The sequence below is a fragment of the Rhinatrema bivittatum genome, chromosome 5 (assembly GCF_901001135.1).
Source record: "Rhinatrema bivittatum chromosome 5, aRhiBiv1.1, whole genome shotgun sequence".
Classification (NCBI taxonomy): Eukaryota; Metazoa; Chordata; class Amphibia; order Gymnophiona; family Rhinatrematidae; genus Rhinatrema; species Rhinatrema bivittatum.
The window spans coordinates 14101209-14119156 of record NC_042619.1 but is presented as its reverse complement, the minus strand read 5'-3'; the positions used below and the strand labels follow the sequence as shown (position 1 = coordinate 14119156).

General features: G+C 43.6%; 1 protein-coding gene across 1 annotated transcript in view; it reads left to right on the top strand.

Moving 5' to 3' along the window:
- The window catches only part of CLPB (ClpB homolog, mitochondrial AAA ATPase chaperonin), a 346145-nt gene that overhangs the window by 277652 nt on the left and 50545 nt on the right, over positions 1–17948 (top strand). The window contains 1 exon segment of the mRNA XM_029602044.1: positions 9325–9486. Coding sequence (XP_029457904.1) covers positions 9325–9486 — 162 coding nt within the window.

Genomic DNA, 17948 nt, shown 5'->3' with positions numbered 1-17948 from the left:
CAGAAACGTGCACCATGCCAGAAACACTAGGAGGAAGGGAAAAAAGCACTGTACTTCTCAACTTAAGCCAATAATTTCATGTCATTAGCATCTTAGAAAAAATGAGCAGAGCATGCCAGGGTTAAATTCAAGGAAGGATGACTACAGAATCACAAACAGATCTAGCAAGAGGAAAAACCTGTGTGCCATGTGGATTGGTAGAACAAACAGTGTGAATACAACTAAATGATTGGCAGAGAGAAACAGGCTAGACCCTTGCCAGTTCAGATTCAGACAAGACTACAAAACAGAGACAGTCCTTGTCACCGTGTTGGCTGATCTCCTCAGATACCGTGATGGAAGCCAGGCAGCAGCAGTAGTGCTGCTAGATTTCTCAGCAGCTTTTGACACTGTAGATCACCATATCAAGCAGAAGCCAGCCAAAGTGACAAGGTCTTAACCTGGTTTAACTCTTCTCTCTGACAGACAATAATCTGTACATTTTGCTGACACCTTATTGGCACTCCGGGCCTTGATGTGTAGGTTCCCCCATAGGGTTCCTTACTATCACCAGTACTTTTCAATATATGCCTCGGACTATTAGTTCAGCTGATCCAAATCTTTGATTATAAAATCCTACATTTATTGGTTTCCATTCATAAACAAGTACATTTAAATTGAATCCTCAACCTTTAAAAAAAAATAAAATTGAAATTGACAATTGTTTTGTATTTATTTCATATAAAAATTAAATATAATTAAGTCACAGAAACATATGCCATCCAGTCTTTTTCTGCCATCATGTTTCTATCTACTCTACCCATCCACCCAACTAAACATACAATACAAAGAAAAATACATAAGTATTGAAATGTCATACCTGAGTACAAAAAAATCAAGAAGTGAACCTTTGTGTACAACCCAATTTCAGTATAATCCAGAAACATTTAAAAATCTGGGAATCATGTTTGAAAGATCTTGAAATTTCAAGAATTACTGAAATGCTCACGATTCATGCAGCCCTTCTGGAGAATGTTCGGCCCAAGATATTGGAAAGAGAAACCTCCACACAAAAGAGGGGGACGTAAAGTTCTTCTGAAATGGAGAAAAAAAACGTTATGAAGCCCCGACACGGTCCGTGTTTCACCACATAAGTGGCATGTCTCACATTAAATGCACGGGCAGTCACAGCAAACCCTGCCGCAGAAGGCAGCTACCTCAAGAAAAAGTCTCTATAATTACAGACATCAAAAATTCTATTACGAGGGAAACGGGCTACCTCAAAAACTAACCACTTGAACCTAGACATGCCATTGGATCGGCGATCACAAACAGATGCCAGCCACAGTCTCTGGCCAGAAGTCACGTGTTACCCATCCAACAATGAAGTGTATAGAGACCATTCATGCCAGGCATAGTCTATGAAACCATCATAGCTACTTATCAACTCTTAATGAAAAAACAATACTAAACGTTATTTTAAAATATTTTATATAAACCCCCCCCCATTTAATTTTAGAATTGAATCCATCAGTAAATCCATTTTTTGCTACAACCGGTAGAAAGTCGATTAATGTCACTATCCAATAAAATTAAGTGCAAGGTGTTGTAAAACAAAATTCCTCAAGTCATCAACAAAATGACCATTTGTCAACAAGTGCTGACCAACAGGGAGACACATCAAGCAGTGGTAGTGCTCAAATACGTGTTAAACAGCATATATGACGTAATGTATGTAATATTTTGGCATCTCCCCATTCTTCTGCTCTTCCCTGTTACAATGATCTTCTTTGCATGCAAGAATAATGCAAATACATGCAAAAAAGGTCATGCATAGGAAATCTGCTGCAAATATTTTATAGTGGATAACCAAGGAGGAGGTCAGTCATGTTAAAAATAACTACATCTCTTGGAAAAGTGGTAAATGTGAGGCAAGAGGCCCATGACCCTAACGCAGGTCCTGATGCTCCCACCTCAATTTAAAGAACCGGCAAAAAAAAAAAAAAAAATCTCGCAGCCACATGCAATTGGGAGTGTTTTTTAACTTTTGGCGAGTCTTTGACAGCCCTGGGTTGAGCCAAGGGTCAGCACTGACTCCCGCTCAATCTCCCCATGTGGCTGCAAGATTTTTCTTTTTGGGAGCCAGTGGCCCTTTAAGGCGATGGCAGTCCCTTGAGGTTGGGGCTGTCATCGCCTTACAGAGCCTCTAAACATGTTCTTTTTCCCCGCGATGTTTGGTCGTGAGACAAAAGAATTCACCGTAGAGCTGCAAAGTTTTTCAGGGGAGGGCCCTACCCCCCATCCCTGCCTTATTGGGACCCCTCCCACGATAAAGCTATGCGGCTTAGTGGGTATAGGCACTGTGGTGTTCGATAACCCAAGTCTTAAGATTGTGTATTTTAGCAGAGTTTATTTATTTATTTATTTATAGTTTTTATATACCAGGAGTTCCTGTATACAATACATATCACTCCGGTTTACAAATAACAGTAAGAACTACTGCCGGGGGCAGTTTACATGGAACAAATCTTGGAACAAATCAGAACACTTGATCTAAATAAATAGTAAAAGAACAAAGCTGCCGGGGGCAGTTTACATGGAACAAATCTTGGAACAAATCGGAACACTTGATCTAAATAAATAGTAAAAGAACAAAACTGATTTCAACTTTAAGCATATAAATAGGGCAATTGATAATCTTGTCTAAATAAGGCAGAGAACAATACATTAAAATCAAAGGACTGAGGTGTTAAATATTCTAGTTCTTAGCTCTCTGGGAATGCTTGCAGGAAGAGCCAAGTCTTGAGTTTCGCCTTAAAGGTAATATGGCACGGCTCAAGGCGGAGGTCTGGTGGTAGGGAATTCCAGAGAGACGGGCCCGCAGTTGATAGAGCGCGTTTTCTCAGGGAGGATTTTGCTGGTTGGGTAATCAGTCTGTTTTGATATGCTCTTCTAGTCGGCTTATCCGAAGTATGAAGTTGCAGCTTGAAGGTTAAGTTGAGTGGGGATATGTTATGAAGGGCCTTATGAATCATCATGCTGCTTTTGAACTGTATCCTGTATTTAATGGGAAGCCAGTGGAGGTGCTGGAGGATTGGGGTGATGTGGTCTTTTTTTTTAGCATTGGTGAGAATTCTTGCTGTGGCATTTAGGACCATCTGGAGGGGTTTGGTAGAGCATGCGGGGAGTCCCAGCAGAAGTGAATTGCAATAGTCTAGTTTCGGGAGAATGATGGCTTGGAGAACTGTACGGAAATCTCTGTAGCGTAGAAGTGGCTTTATTTTCTTTAAAACTTGTAGTTTAAAGAAGCATTCTTTGGTGGTGGTGTTAATGAATTTATTGAGGCTGAGTCTGTCGTCTAGAATTACACCCAGATCTCTGACTTGCGGTGAGGGTGGTGTATCCTGAAGTGTCTGGAGAGTTGCTGAAGGTAGGCAGGGTAGATTTTTCCGGTGCTATTATAAGGATTTCCGTTTTATTGGTATTTAGAACCAGGTTGAGGCTGGTTAGAAGCTCGTTGATGGTTGAGAGGCATTTATTCCAGTAGGCCATGGTCTTGTGTAAGGTGTCCGTTATGGGGATGATAATTTGTATGTCATCCGCATATAGGAAATGGGTAAGTTTGAGGTTAGTGAGGAGGTGACAGAGTGGGAGAAGATAAATGTTGAAAAGGGTGGGGGAGAGTGAGGATCCTTGTGGTACCCCCATTTTGGCTTGGATGGGGTGGGATTCCTTGTTGTTTATTTTGACTCTGTAAGTTCTGTTCTCTAGGAAGGATTTAAACCAGTTGTACGCTGCTCCTGTGATGCCGATGTCTGTGAGTCGTTATAGTAAGCTAGAATGATTCACGGTGTCGAACGCTGCTGACAGATCCAAGAGTGCGAGAAGGCAAGGTTGGCCTTTCTCAAGATTGAAGATAATGGTGTCAGCTAGAGTGGCTAATAGTGATTCGGTGTTCTTTTTCTTCCGGAATCCATATTGGTTATTGGTGAGGATATTGTTGTCATCAAGGAATTCAGAGAGTTGTCGGTTGACCACTTTCTCCATAATTTTGGCTAACATAGGAAGGTTTGCTATAGGTCTGTAGTTTGCAGGATCTGTGGTGGGAAGGTTGGGTTTTTTGAGGAGAGGTTTAAGCATTGCAGACTTGAGTTGTTTGGGAACTTGGCCTTGGGTGAGAGAGAGGTTGATGATGTCTACAAGTGGCTTGGCCACGATGTCAGGGATGGAACTCAGCAGGTTTGTTGGGATATGGTCTAGGGGGTGAGAAGACGGTTTTATCTTCTTAAGAATGTTTGATATTTCCAATGTGGAGGTGGGTTCGAGAGATGTAAGCTCTGCTGTGTAAGTGTTGGGTTGAAGAACGGGTGCTATAGATGCTTGGGAGCTGTGGTTGCTGGTGGCGCTTGTGTGTGGGAATGTCGCTTTGAGAGGGGCAATGAGTGAGGTAATTTTGTTGTCAAGTAGTTGGCTAGTTCATTGGCTTTTTAAGAGCTTGGTCATCGGGGATGCACGGTCCAGGAGGTTTAGTAAGGGCTGAGATATAGGCGAAGAGGGCTCTTGAATCAAATGAGAAGTGGTGTATTTTTTTGGAGAAGAATTCTTTCTTGGTTTTGTTGATTTCGTTTCTGTATGTGTTGAGACATGATTTGTAGTTGAGAAGGGATGTTTTAGTTGGGTTTTTTCGCCATTGGTTTTCTTTGCCTCTAAGCTCGTGTTTGCGTGCTTTCAGCTCTGTAGTGAACCAAGGTTTCCTGTTGTCTTTATCTGGGTTGATGGACTTTGTTTTCTTGGGACACACTTGATCAGCGACCTTGTTGGTGATGTTGAGCCATGAAGCTGTAGCTGAGTTGGTGTCCGTTCATAGGGTTTAGGTTTCTATGATTCCCAGTGTGATGTATTACTGAAAGTATTTTAGCAGAGAACAGGGACAAATAACCACATAAATGACACAAATAGAAATAAGAAGTAGAGAATTTAAGTGAATTCACCTTCCTTTTTTATCTCTTTTGTTTTATTTACTTGTATATGGCATACATTTTTAATAATTGTTACATGCATTTGTATTGTATGTTATGTGTTTAATTTTATTTGAAATGAATAGAAACTCTTTTTTAACAATTTGACTTCTTTTTTATAAAGTGTGAGGATTTAATTTAAATGACTCTTGGTACCACTTGCATATGAATTTTCATGTTTATGGTACCATAATATTAGCATGTTTTTATAAATCTATTATAGATTTATTAATATGCATTTGATATACCACTTTTTTTCCCAGGAATTGGTTCAAAGTGAATTACAACAAAATTAAATCTGTAATAGCATTTGAAACAATATTGCGGTTAGAATCAAATATGCAGTTAGAATAGAACTGGGACTCCAGTGATGTATAACTTAAGTCCATACTTGGTAGCTGAGGTAGTAAAGGTCATCTGTATAGACCATGTCCAGCTTATACTACCATTGGACTCATACCTAGCAACAGCCATAAAAAAGCTAAGCTTTCCTAGCACGTGGATAGATGGATTCTGGACCAGTGGGTTATGCACCTCTGCCAGCAGATGGAGTCGGAGCAAACTGATGTCACAGTTTCTCCTAGGACAAGCAGGATGGTAGTCCTCACACATGGGTGGCATCATCAGATGAAGCCTTGCATGGAAAACTTATGTCAAGGTTTCTAGAAACTTTGACTGAAACACTGAGCATGCCACTATTCACGCATCCACATGGGGCCCTTCTCGAGTCTCTTCTGCAGAGCTATCGCTTCGCAGTTGTGAAGCTCGTGCTCTTTTTGGTATTTGAAAGCTTTTCTCGGTTGATTTGTCGACTTTCCTGTGGTTACCGCTTCCCTTGTGGAGTCTTTAACCTGATGTTGTATTTCTTGGTGGGCCCTATGTTTCGACTGGTTTGTAGCCTTTCCTTCTGGTTATTGACCATGAAAACTGTGATTCTGGTGGCAATATGTTCTGCGCATTGAATTCTGAGCTGCAGGCCTTGTCTTGACGGGAGCCATTTTTTTGGTGACTCCAGAAGCAATACAGCTGCGTACTATTCCTTCATTCTTGCCTAAAGTGATCTTGGTTTTTCACTTCAATCAATCCTTTTCCTTGCCGTCTTTGGTTAAGGAAAGAGATGCGGAAGAATATTGCCTGTTTCGTCCATTGGATGTCAAGAGACATGTCGTGTGGTATTTGGAGGTTTCCAACCTTTCCGAAAGACGGATCATATGTTTGTCCTTCATGGTGAAGGAAAACAGGGTGAACCAGCATCGTGGGCTACAATAGCTTGCTGGATTAAGGAGATAGTTACTGTCGCGTATGTGGATGCTGAAAAGCCGTTGCTTACTCAGGGGCTCAGGCAGTGTCATTGGCGGAGGTTAGATTGTTGTCTCCCTTCGACATTTGCAGAGCTGCGACATGGTCCTCCTTACACACTTTTTCCAGGTATTATCATCTGGATATGCAGGCCCAGGAGGTTGCAGCCTTTGCACGTGCAGTGTTGACTGGCCCACAGGCAGCTTCTCACCCTATTTGGGAGTACTGTAGCTTGGGTACATTCATGCTACGAAATTACTACTTACCTGATAATTTCCTTTTCCTTAAGGTGGATGGATGGATTCAGCTTCCTGTCCTCAGCTGCTGAATGATTGTCCCTAGACTAGTGTTAATGTACTTCTTGTCTGAGCTCAGTGTTTCATGTTGGCTGAGTATTGAAATGATTATATGTTTTTTTTATCAAGTTTTTTGCTAATCTGTCCACAGTTGCTTTTGAAGAGAATGCTGGCAGGCCGATATCAATGTAGGAGTATATATACTGTGATGTCCGTTTGCTCTGTCTCCATCTGCTGGCAGAGGTACATAACCCACTGGTCCTGAATCCATCTATCCATCTTAAGAAAAAGGAAATTATCAGGTAAGTAGTAATTTCTCAATGTGTCTCACAGCCATCCACAACTGGACTAAAAACAAAGTTCCATCTTAATCCCAAAAAAACTGAGATCCTCTAAATACAGAACACAAACAGGCAGGTCCCTGATTTGAAAATCCCATTCAAAACCTTTGAGCTTCCCCTAAAACCCAGGTGGTAAGCCCCAGAGTCTTGCTGGACTCAGAAGTAACCATGATCCCGTCAATCCAGGAAGTGCTAAAGAATTGCTTCTTTAAATTATGTACATTGTAAAAATTCTGTCCTGTCATTGAGTGGAGGAACCTAGTCACAGTAGTCCATGCTGTGGTAGCTACGCAGATTACTGTAACACACTCAAAGGATAAGTAGATAAGGCTCTGTACAAGTTCCAGCTAATTCAAAACTCTGCTGAAAATTGATAGACTAATTCAAACCCGATGACCATATCATACCTTTCCCACAAAAAAACTACACTGACTACCCAAATTCAAAGCTCTGACCTTAAGTTTCAAGGCCCTAAGAGAAAATGGGTCAAGTTACCTGAGAGAGAGGCTGTCTTCCTACACCTGTGAGATCCTCACTTGGAGCCTTCATAGTGACTCTGTCAACAAAATAAATCAAAAGAATGGATACCATCGACAAACATTTTCAGGAGCAGCACCTGCCCCGTGGAACTCTCTTCCAGAAGAGCTCTGCCAAATGCGTGACTCCTCCCACTTCTGGAAGTGAGTAAAAGCTTGGCCCTTCCATCAGCCTTTAATGCCAAACCTTCAACTACCTCGACCCTGTAAAGCAGTGGAAATTAAAGTGGCTGCTATAAACTAGCATTATAAGTACCATGAACACTGAGAGTTTCCATGCTTCAGGAAGAAATTGTTAGGAATACTTTTAGCAGAGCGGTACAGCACGTTGTAAAGAAAACAAGAGCTTTTATTGACTCAGGAGTGCTACAGATTTGGCATCGCTGGTTTAACAAGACCTATGTTCTGGACTCCACCAATAAAGACTTTCATCTGTCGAGAAGTGGGACTGCATAGAAATGTCCAAGAAATCAGCGTAAAGCATACAGCGATAATTATAGGACCGAATGGTAATGGGATGAAAACAGTTTCATGCAATGAAGTGCTTCAATTCATTACAAGTCTTTATATACCATAATTCTGTGGTTTTGCTGAAAGATGATGTCAGGTCATTGAATCCAATTTTCTTCAGATGACTCGCATTTGGGCCATTATATTTTTGTGGTGAACCAGAGGAAGGGAAGAAAAAAGAGCTTCCAGCAAACGTGAAACCAGTTTGTGGCACAAATGAAATGAAATCCTTGTGTTAACTCTAAGAAGGCAATTGGATGAAATCCTTGGAGCAGCACCAAACTAGCAGGCCAATACAGTACAGTGCGCTCCGGTGGAGCGCACTGTTAACCGGCATTTGGACGCGCGTTTTCGATGCGCTAGCTTTACCCCTTATTCAGTAAGAGGTAATAGCGCGTCAAAAAAGCGTGCCCAACCCACCCGAGACTAATAGCGCCCGCAACATGCAAATGCATGTTGATGGCCCTATTAGTCATTCCCATGCAATACAGTAAGTAAAATGTGCAGCCAAGCCGCACATCTTACTTTAAGAATTAGCGCCTACCCAAAGGTAGGCGTTAATTTCTGCCGGCGCCGGGGAAGTGCACAGAAAAGCAGTAAAAACTGCTTTTCTGTGCACCCTCTGACTTAATATCATGGCGATATTAAGTCGGAGGTCCCAAAAGTTAAAAAAAAAAAAAAAAAAGTTAAAAAAAAAAAAAATGTTAAATGGGCTCGCGGGTTGAAAACCAGACGCTCAATTTTGCCGGCGTACAGTTTCCAAACCTGAGGCTGTCAGTGGGTTTGAGAACTGATGCCGGCAAAATTGAGCGTCGGCTGTCAAACTTGCTGACAGCCGCCGCTCTTTTTACCACGGGGCCCTAATTTAAATAAATTAACTTTACTGAATCGTGCGCACAGGAGAGTGGCCTGTGCGCACGCCAGGAGAGCAGGCGCTCTCCCGCGATTTTTATTGTATCGGCCCGTATATTATGCCGTGAACATGCACGGAAGAGGCAGTTAAAGTAATTCTCTTTTTGGAAGATAAATGGCCCATCTTGCCTACTCCAAAGTGTCTGCCTTTTACAGTCTGATATGTTTTTGGAGCTCAAAAAATAACATGATTTCTGTGTTGTGTAGCAATAGTATGAGCCTGGATGATCTTTAAAAAGATTTCAAGAAGCACTGCATGCACAGTTGGTTGTGTGGTAAGGTTCAGTTATGCTCATCTTACTGATGAAAAAGTGCTTATCCCTGTATCTTCAGTCTTCTTCTGGATTCCCAAGTTCACTTTCAGCATTTGAATCATTCCCTATAATTAGATTTCCGTAACCTGCTTTTATACATGGTGCTCTTTTCCCACTAGGTTGCCAAATTTATTGGCTCTCCCCCAGGCTATGTTGGCCATGAGGAAGGTGGACAGCTCACCAAGAAGTTGAAACAGTGCCCAAATGCTGTGGTCCTCTTTGATGAAGTTGACAAAGCCCATCCTGATGTTCTCACCATCATGTTGCAGCTGTTCGATGAAGTGAGTTTGTGGTTCTGAGCCATTTGTGCATGCCCCTATTTCTATGACATTTGAGAAGCTTCCTGTTTAGCCTCCTAAATTAGTTTCATCTGGGAAAATGGTTAAAACACTTGAGTGCTGGTCAGCCTGGTGGTAGTGCTGTGCACTACCATGCAGAGCGACCTAGGATCAATTCTTGACTCGGGTCTTTTGCTCCCCAGGCAGGCTAGGGCTGCGTTTGCTATGAAGGCTGCATTCACAGCCCCTGGGAGGGAGAAATCCAGGTGTCGTCATGCAGTGGCAATATATAGTGGCCAGATATAGGTCCCATGATTTCAGGGTTCCAGAAAGAGCCCTGGTGCATGGTCCTTGGCTGAAAACAGTCACCGCAATGACCAGACTAAAGTAAGTGGGAGGAGATAGAAGGGAAGAAATCTCCGATATTGTGAAAGCTCATGAGACCAGATCCAGGCACTTGTTCTGATTGAGCTGCAAGTGTGAAGAAACAGGAGGAAACTGCCAGATCAAAAAACCAAAACCTTGGATTTGTAGTTGATATGAGTTGGCAGCCTCAGATCAGCAATTAGTGAGCATTGAGTCACTGTCACAGTAACAGAGGCCAAGAAATGAGCATCTTTTAACCCTTTATATCCCGGTGTCCTATTTAGAGATAGCTCTTAAAACATTTGTGACATAAAGAGGGTGGATTTACAGATAGGAATAATAGGCCTATGGGCAGCCACCCTGCAGTTAGTCGGTTGCTTTACATCAACAACTGTGGTTGGGATCTTGTGTGTGTTGGGGGGCAGCTGATGGTCTGTAGGCCTAAGGGCAGCAGGGGATATGAAGTGCACAGGGACTGTGTGGGGGAAAAGCTTACGGAAAGAACGGCACCCAGACAAATGGCTGGCTTTTGCCATTATATAAATTTAACATCATACATAAACGGAGGCAAACAGACTTCTATACATATTGTGGATCCATGAGACTGGATCTGGTATATGTTGTCTAGATTCATAGGATGCCATTTTCTGTCCTCTGAGTTCCTTCCAATGGAACATTCATGTCTGCTTGAATGCCGTTTTATAGGCAGTGGGTTGTGAGGGTTTTGTGTGTGTGTACTCATACAGGTAGACGTTATGCACACTTAAAAGAAGACATATTGCTGTGTGGGGTTTGTAGAGAAAGCTTGTGCTGCTGCTGCTGCCCTGGTTGTACCTGTTCTTGTGCCATGTCTGCCTTGTTCGTGCCTTTTCTTTTGCTGCCAGTGACTTCTTTGTGCTTGTTCTTAAGAACATAAGAACATGCCATGCTGGGTCAGACCAAGGGTCCATCAAGCCCAGCATCCTGTCTCCAACAGTGGCCAATCGAAGCCATAAGAACTTGGCAAGTACCCAAAAGCTAAGACTATCCCATGTTACTGTTGCTAGTAATAGCAGTGGCTTTCTCCGATTAGTTTTAAATGTGCTGCATGCTAACTTCATGGAGTGCCCCCTAGTCTTTCTATTATCCGAAAGAGTAAATAACCGATTCACATCTACCTGTTCTAGACCGCTCATGATTTTAAACACCTCTATCATATCATATCATAGCCGTCTCTTCTCCAAGCTGAAAAGTCCTAACCTCTTTAGTCTTTCCTCATAGGAGAGCTGTTCCATTCCCCTTATCATTTTGGTCACCCTTCTCTGTACCTTCTCCATCGCAATTATATCTTTTTTGAGATGCGGCGACCAAATTGTACACAGTATTCAAGGTGCGGTCTCACCATGGAGTGATACATAGGCATTATTTATTTATTTATTTATTTATTTATTTATTTATTTATTATGACATTTTCCGTTTTATTCACCATTCCCTTTCTAATAATTCCCAACATTCTGTTTGCTTTTTTGACTGCCGCAGCACACTGAACCGACGATTTCAATATGTTATCCACTATGACGCCTAGATCTTTCTTGGGTGGTAGCTCCTAATATGGAACCTAACATTGTGTAACTATAGCATGGATTATATTTTCCCTATATGCATCACCTTGCACTTATCCATATTAAATTTCATCTGCCATTTGGATGCCCAATAGGTCTTCCTGCAATTTATAACAATCCGCTTGTGATTTAACTACTCTGAACAATTTTGTATCATCTGCAAATTTATTTACCTCACTCGTATTCCTTTCCAGATTGTCCATTTAATCCTACTCTGTTTCCTGTCTTTTAACCAGTTTGTAATCCATGAAAGGACATCGCCTCCTATCCCATGACTTTTTACTTTTCCTAGTAACCTCTCATGAGGGACTTTGTCAAACGCCTTTTGAAAATCCAAATACACTACATTTACTGGTTCATCTTTATCTACCTGTTTATTAACTCCTTCTTGTGTTGCGACCGCTCCATTTTGCCTGCCCTTGTATTATTGCTGCCTCCCTTTTAACTGCTGCTGCCCTTTTCACTCCGGTTCTTGATTGCCATAGCCTCTGTCTATTTAGTTTGAAGCAGCACTACTAGATACGGACGTCAAAATATCAACTTGCCTGCTTTCTATCTCTCTTGTTTCCTCTGCTAGTTCTTTTCTTAGGGATCCTTTCTTTTTGGCCCATCAATAACCTAGGAAGGAAACCTAGGCATAAGATTAAAGAAGAAATCAACAGTTTGTAAAAAGAAAAAAAAAAGTTGCTAATTTACATAGTGAGCTCAGTACTCTTGAAATTTGCTAGAAACTGTAAAAATATGAACAATTTAAATCTCTTTGGAGAGAAAAGAAAGGAAGCTTAGGAATAAAACCAAGCGAGAAACAAAAGACCACAAAAAAGGAGAATGATTATGTTGAGGACTGCAGGTAGATGCCTCTTAGAGATTTAGCCCAAAACACATTTAAGTATTTGTAGTCATGCTGAGAAAATATATTTGTATCTTCTGAATTTTTTCTGTCTTTATATTTTTAGCTTGCTTGGTTAGTCTGACTAGGTTCTGGTGCTCTCTTTTTCATTTCCCTGTTCAGTCTTTTAAGTGCTTTAATCTTCTCCAGTCAGTGTTTCACAGACAGCAGCAAGAGTTTTATACTTAATCAAGGTGATCATGATTGCTCTACCTGCTCATTAGGTTCACGTGTGCTAAATCTGCCTCCAATGGTGTCTGAGCCTTCCCCTGCAATGCTAGCACCGCTGCTGGAAGTGCCTCAATGTTCTCATGGGTGTCCTGCTCACGCAGCTGCTTCTAGCGCCCGGGGATCCTTCGATGCCCCAACAGAATGCCCGGGGATCCTTCATTGCCCCAACGGCTGCCGTGTCGTCCTCCCTCCAGACTCCTCCCCATTGTGGGTTCCTCAGAGGAGGACAATGTTTCCCAACCGAGGGCACCATTTATTTATTTTATTTATTTAAATTCTTTTAATATACCGATGCTCAAGACAAGGTCTTATCGTACTGGTTTACAATAAACTAGGGGGAACCAGTTAACAATGAAAGCAAAAGTTACATTATAACAGGGAAAGTGGAACTAGGCTGTTAGAAAAGAAGGATAGGTTAAACAATTTCTAACTGGAGAGAAGGGCAAATAAGCAGGAGAAAGTGCTTACAAGGTAGGAATTATATACAAATTTACATTGTGTATACGATTAAGCAATTTTTATCAAAATGCAATAAGGTGAAAAACAGTTCCTTTGAGTTGCGGAAAGGGACGCAACCGTGGGGTATGTGATTTTGTGTGGGTGACCCTGAGGCTTCTTCAAGGGAATGCTTGGGCGAACAACCAAGTTTTTAATTTTTTTCTGAAAGTGATATGGCAATTTTCCTGGCGGTGATCTAGCGGGAGAGAGTTCCAGTGATGCGGCCCAGCAGTTGATAGTGCTCATTTTTCAATAGTGTTGTGCAGAACGGATTTTTTGGGGGGAACCTGGAGGGAATCTCTGTATGCAGATCTGGTGGGTCTTGCAGAGGAGTGTGGTTTGAGGGGTATGGTAAGTTGGAGCGAGGATTCCTGAAACATAGAAACATAGAAATGACGGCAGAAGAAGACCAAACGGCCCATCCAGTCTGCCCAGCAAGCTTCACATTTTTTTCTCATACTTATCTGTTTCTCTTAGCTCTTTGGTTCTATTTCCCTTCCACCCCCACCATTAATGTAGAGAGCAGTGATGGAGCTGCAACCAAGTGAAATATCAAGCTTGATTAGTTATGGGTAGTAGGGGAAGTAACCGCCGCAATAAGCAAGCTACACCCATGCTTATTTGTTTTACCCAGACTGTGTTATTCAGCCCTTATTGGTTGTTTTTCTTCTCCCCTGCCGTTGAAGCAGGGAGCTATGCTGGATATGCTTGTAGTATCAGTTTTTCTTCTCCCCTGCCGTTGAAGCAGAGAGCTATGCTGGATATGCGTGAAGTATCAGTTTTTCTTCTCCCCTGCCGTTGAAGCAGGATATGCATTGAAAGTGAAGTATCAGGCTTATTTGGTTTGGGGTAGTAACCGCCGTAACAAGCCAGCTACTCCCCGCTTTGTGAGTGCGAATCCTTTTTTCTTCTCCCCTGCCGTTGAAGCAGGGGAGAAGAAATAAGAAATAAGGTTTTGTGGATAATAGTAAGTGTCTTGAAGAGAATTCTGTAGCGAATGGATAGCCAGTGAAGTATTTTTAGAATCAGGGTGATGTGGTCCATGCGGCGGGAGTTTGAGAGGATCCTGGCTGCAGCGTTTTGCAGCATTTGAAGAGGTTTGGTAGAAGAGGCCGGGAGACCAAGCAACAGCGCATTACAATAATCAATCTTTGAGAATAGTATGGCTTGAAGGACCGAACGGTAGTCGTGGAAGTGTAGGAGAGGTCTTAACTGTTTTAATACCTGTAGTTTGTAAAGCCTTCTTTGGTGGTGGTGTTGATGAATTTTTTAAAATTCATTCTAGAGTCTAGGAAGGCCTCAAGGTCTCTCACTTGATTTACTAGAGGTGTGTTAGTATTGATGGCTAGCGGGTTATTATCATTAGGGGAAATGACTAGCAGTTCGGTCTTGGATGTATTGAGAATGAGGCAGAGACTTGTGAGAAGGAGGTTGATGGCGTGGAGGCAGCTATTCCAGTAGTTTAGAGTGTCGGAGATGGGTTCTTTGATGGGGATAAGGATCTGCACGTCGTCCGCATAGATGAAGTATGTGAGGTTGAGATTATTGAGGAGTTGGCATAGGGGGAAAAGATATATGTTGAATAGGGTCGGCGAGAGCGAGGAACCCTGGGGGACTCCTTGTTTGGCAGCTACAGGGAGAGACTCTTTGTTGATTATTTTTACTTTATAGTATCTGTCGCTTAGAAAGGATTTTAACCAGAGGAGTGCAGCACCTGAGATACCTATTTCCATCAGACGGTTGATGAGGATTGTGTGGTTAACTGTGTCGAACGCTGCCGATATGTCTAGCAGAGCTAGTAGGTATGATTGCCCTTTGTCGAGACCCAACAGGATGTTGTCAGTTAATGAGAGTAGGAGAGCTTCTGTATTTCTGCATTTCCTGAAACCGAATTGCGATGGATATAGAATGTCGTGGGATTCGAGGTAGTCTGTGAGTCTAGTATTGACCAGTTTTTCCATTAGCTTGGCTATGAAAGGTAGGTTAGCGATAGGGCGAAAATTTGTGGGGTTGGATGGGTCCAAGTTGGGTTTTTTTTAGTAAAGGTTTCAGCGAGGCTGTTTTTAAAGCGTCCGGGACTGTTCCGTTTGTGAGTGAACAGTTTATGATGTCAGCCAAAGGTTTGGCGATGATGCTAGGAATTGTGAGAAGGAGTTTGGTCGGGATTTGGTCTATTGGGTGCGATGAGGGCTTCATTTTCTTGATGATAGATTCTATTTCCAGGGATGATGTAGTATCAAAAGATTCTAGAGACCGTTTGTGTGTCGATGGGGCGTAGTTTTGGTCAGGTGGAGGCTGGGAGTTATGAGTGGGGTTAGGAGAGGGGTTAGAAGATGTTAGCGGGATAAGGAGATTTTTTATTTTGTTGTCGAAGAAGACTGCCAGCTCGGTGGATTTGTTTTGTGCTTCTTCTTCCGGGATGATTGGAGGAGTAGGGGTGGTGAGTGTGGCAACATATGAGAAGAGTGTTTTTGGGTCGTATAGGAAGCCGTGTATTTTTTTGGCGTAGAAGTCTCTTTTGGTACGAAGTATGGTGGCCCTATAGTAGCTCATCGTGGTTTTGTAGGAGGCCCATGCCGTGTTGGTGGGATTCTTCCACCATTGTTGCTCTTTATGTTGGAGGTTTTGTTTAAGTGTTCTTAATTCTGATGAGAACCATCAGGGACTCTAGTACCGTGCCCAGTCCGATCCCCGGTCCTTCGAGGACCCTTAGGTGACTTCAGCAAGGAGGACACCCCCTATGATCCCTGGGGGATGATACTTTGGAGTCGTCTTCACAGGACTCTGGAGTCCTTCCCTTGGATCCATCTCCTCCGGATGAGAGGTGTCGGTCCCCGCCAGAGGATCTGACCTTTTCAGCCTTTGTGCGGGCGATGGCTGAGTCCATCCCTTTCCAGCTCCTTATGAAGGAGGATGCCCACCATAAGATGCTGGAGGTTCTCCAATTCGTTGATGCCCCAAAGGAGGTCTTGGCTTTCCCCATCCATAACATATTTAAGAAATTACTCCTCAGGATGTGGGAACACCCTGTCTCGGTGCCTCCAGTGAACTGTAAGACAGACGCAGTCTACTTGGTTCAACTGGCCTTGGGATTTGAGATGTCAACTCCCGCACCAGTCAGTGGTGGTGGAGTCTACCCTCAAGAAGGCCAAATGTTTCTGTACACATGCGTCTTTGCTTCTGGGACAGGAGTACCGAGCATCAGAAGCCCTAGGTAGGAAGATGTACCAAGGCGCGATATGGATTGCCACCTACCAACTGTACATGACCCAAAACACTCGTAACCTCTGGAAACAGGTTCAGGAGTTGGCCAAATGCCTCCCCCAGCAGCAGCAAGAAGCCCTCCTGGCAGTTACCCAGCAAGGCTTGGAGTGTAGCAAACACGAGGTGCGTTCCACCTATGATGTGTTTGAGACAGCGGTTAGGGTGACAGCAGCGGGCATTGGGGCCCGTAGAATGGTATGATTCCGAGTATCGGACCTCCGGCCGGACGTCCAGGATAAACTTGAAGACCTGCCCTGTACTGGAGAGAATCTATTTGGAAACAAAGTGCGAGATGCTGTGGCTCAGTTGAAAGATCATTATGAGACCCTCCAGCATTTCTCCACCAGTACTTCAGATCCTTCGTCCTCCATCAGGAAGTCCTCACATCAAAGCAACAGGAGGTCCTTTTATCGCCAGAGAAAATATTATCCTCCGGACTCGCATGCTTGTATGCTGGGAGTGGACTCTAGGGGTCACTCTAGACAGCAGTGGACCTCCATGACTCAGCCGGCTCCCCAGCAAAGCCCCACTACAGGGTTTTGACTGGCCCCAAGGGAGCATAAGCCCCTTGACCGTACCTCAACACTGGGTGTCGGCTACAGCCCTTTCAGGACCAATAGCCACATATCACCTCAGACCAGTGAGTCCTATCCATCGAGGGTATCGGTTAAACTTTCAATGTGTCCCTGCGGACTGTCCCCCTTGCTTGTTGTGGGAGTCAGACCCTGCATCAGGAAGGTCTTTGGACAGAGCTCTCCGCCCTTGTTATGGTGGGAGCGGTGAAATCCGTCCCATTACATCAGTGGGGACTAGGATTCTACTCCAAATATTTCCTGATTCCAAAGAAAACGGGGGGCTACACCCCATCTTAGATTTGAGGGCCTTGAACAAATATCTGTGAAGAGAAAAGTTCAGGATGGTCTCGCTGGGCACCCTGATTCCCCTCCTGCAAAGAAGGGACTGACTTTGCTCCCTCGACCTAAAAGATGTATTTGCCCACAAAGATATTTTTCCTGGCCACAGGACGTACCTACAGTTCCTTGTGGGTGACAGTCACTTCCAGTACAAGGTATTGCTGTTTGGCCTCTCTTCAGCCCCACAGGTCTTCATCAAATGCCTGGCAGTAGTGGGGGGCACACCTCCGCCGCCTGAGGGTGCATCTACTTGGACAACTGGCTGATCAAATGCACCACGTGCGAAGGGGCACTTTGCTCCCTATGCCTAATCATTGCTGGAATCCCTCAGGTTTATCAACTACCCAAAATCCCATCTTACCTAGTCGAATCAGTTGGACTTCATAGGAGCCCGCCTGGATACAACCCAGGCTCAGGCCTTTCTTCCTCGCGACCATGTGCTTGCTCTAGTGTCTCTGGCGAGTGTGGTCCACTGCAGCCGAAGGGTTTCTGCCCGACTACTGCTTCAGTTATTGGGCCATATGGTCACATCTATCCATGTTACCCCCTTCGCCCACTTATACATGCGGAGCAATGGCGGCAAGCATCCCAGGACCTCAGCGTGCGTGTAAAAGTCACATTGTCTGTCTAGACCTCCTTGTCATGCTGGAAGAGTCTGCCCAACCTGGAGCGGGGGGTTCTCTTTTAGGCCCCCCTGTTCCA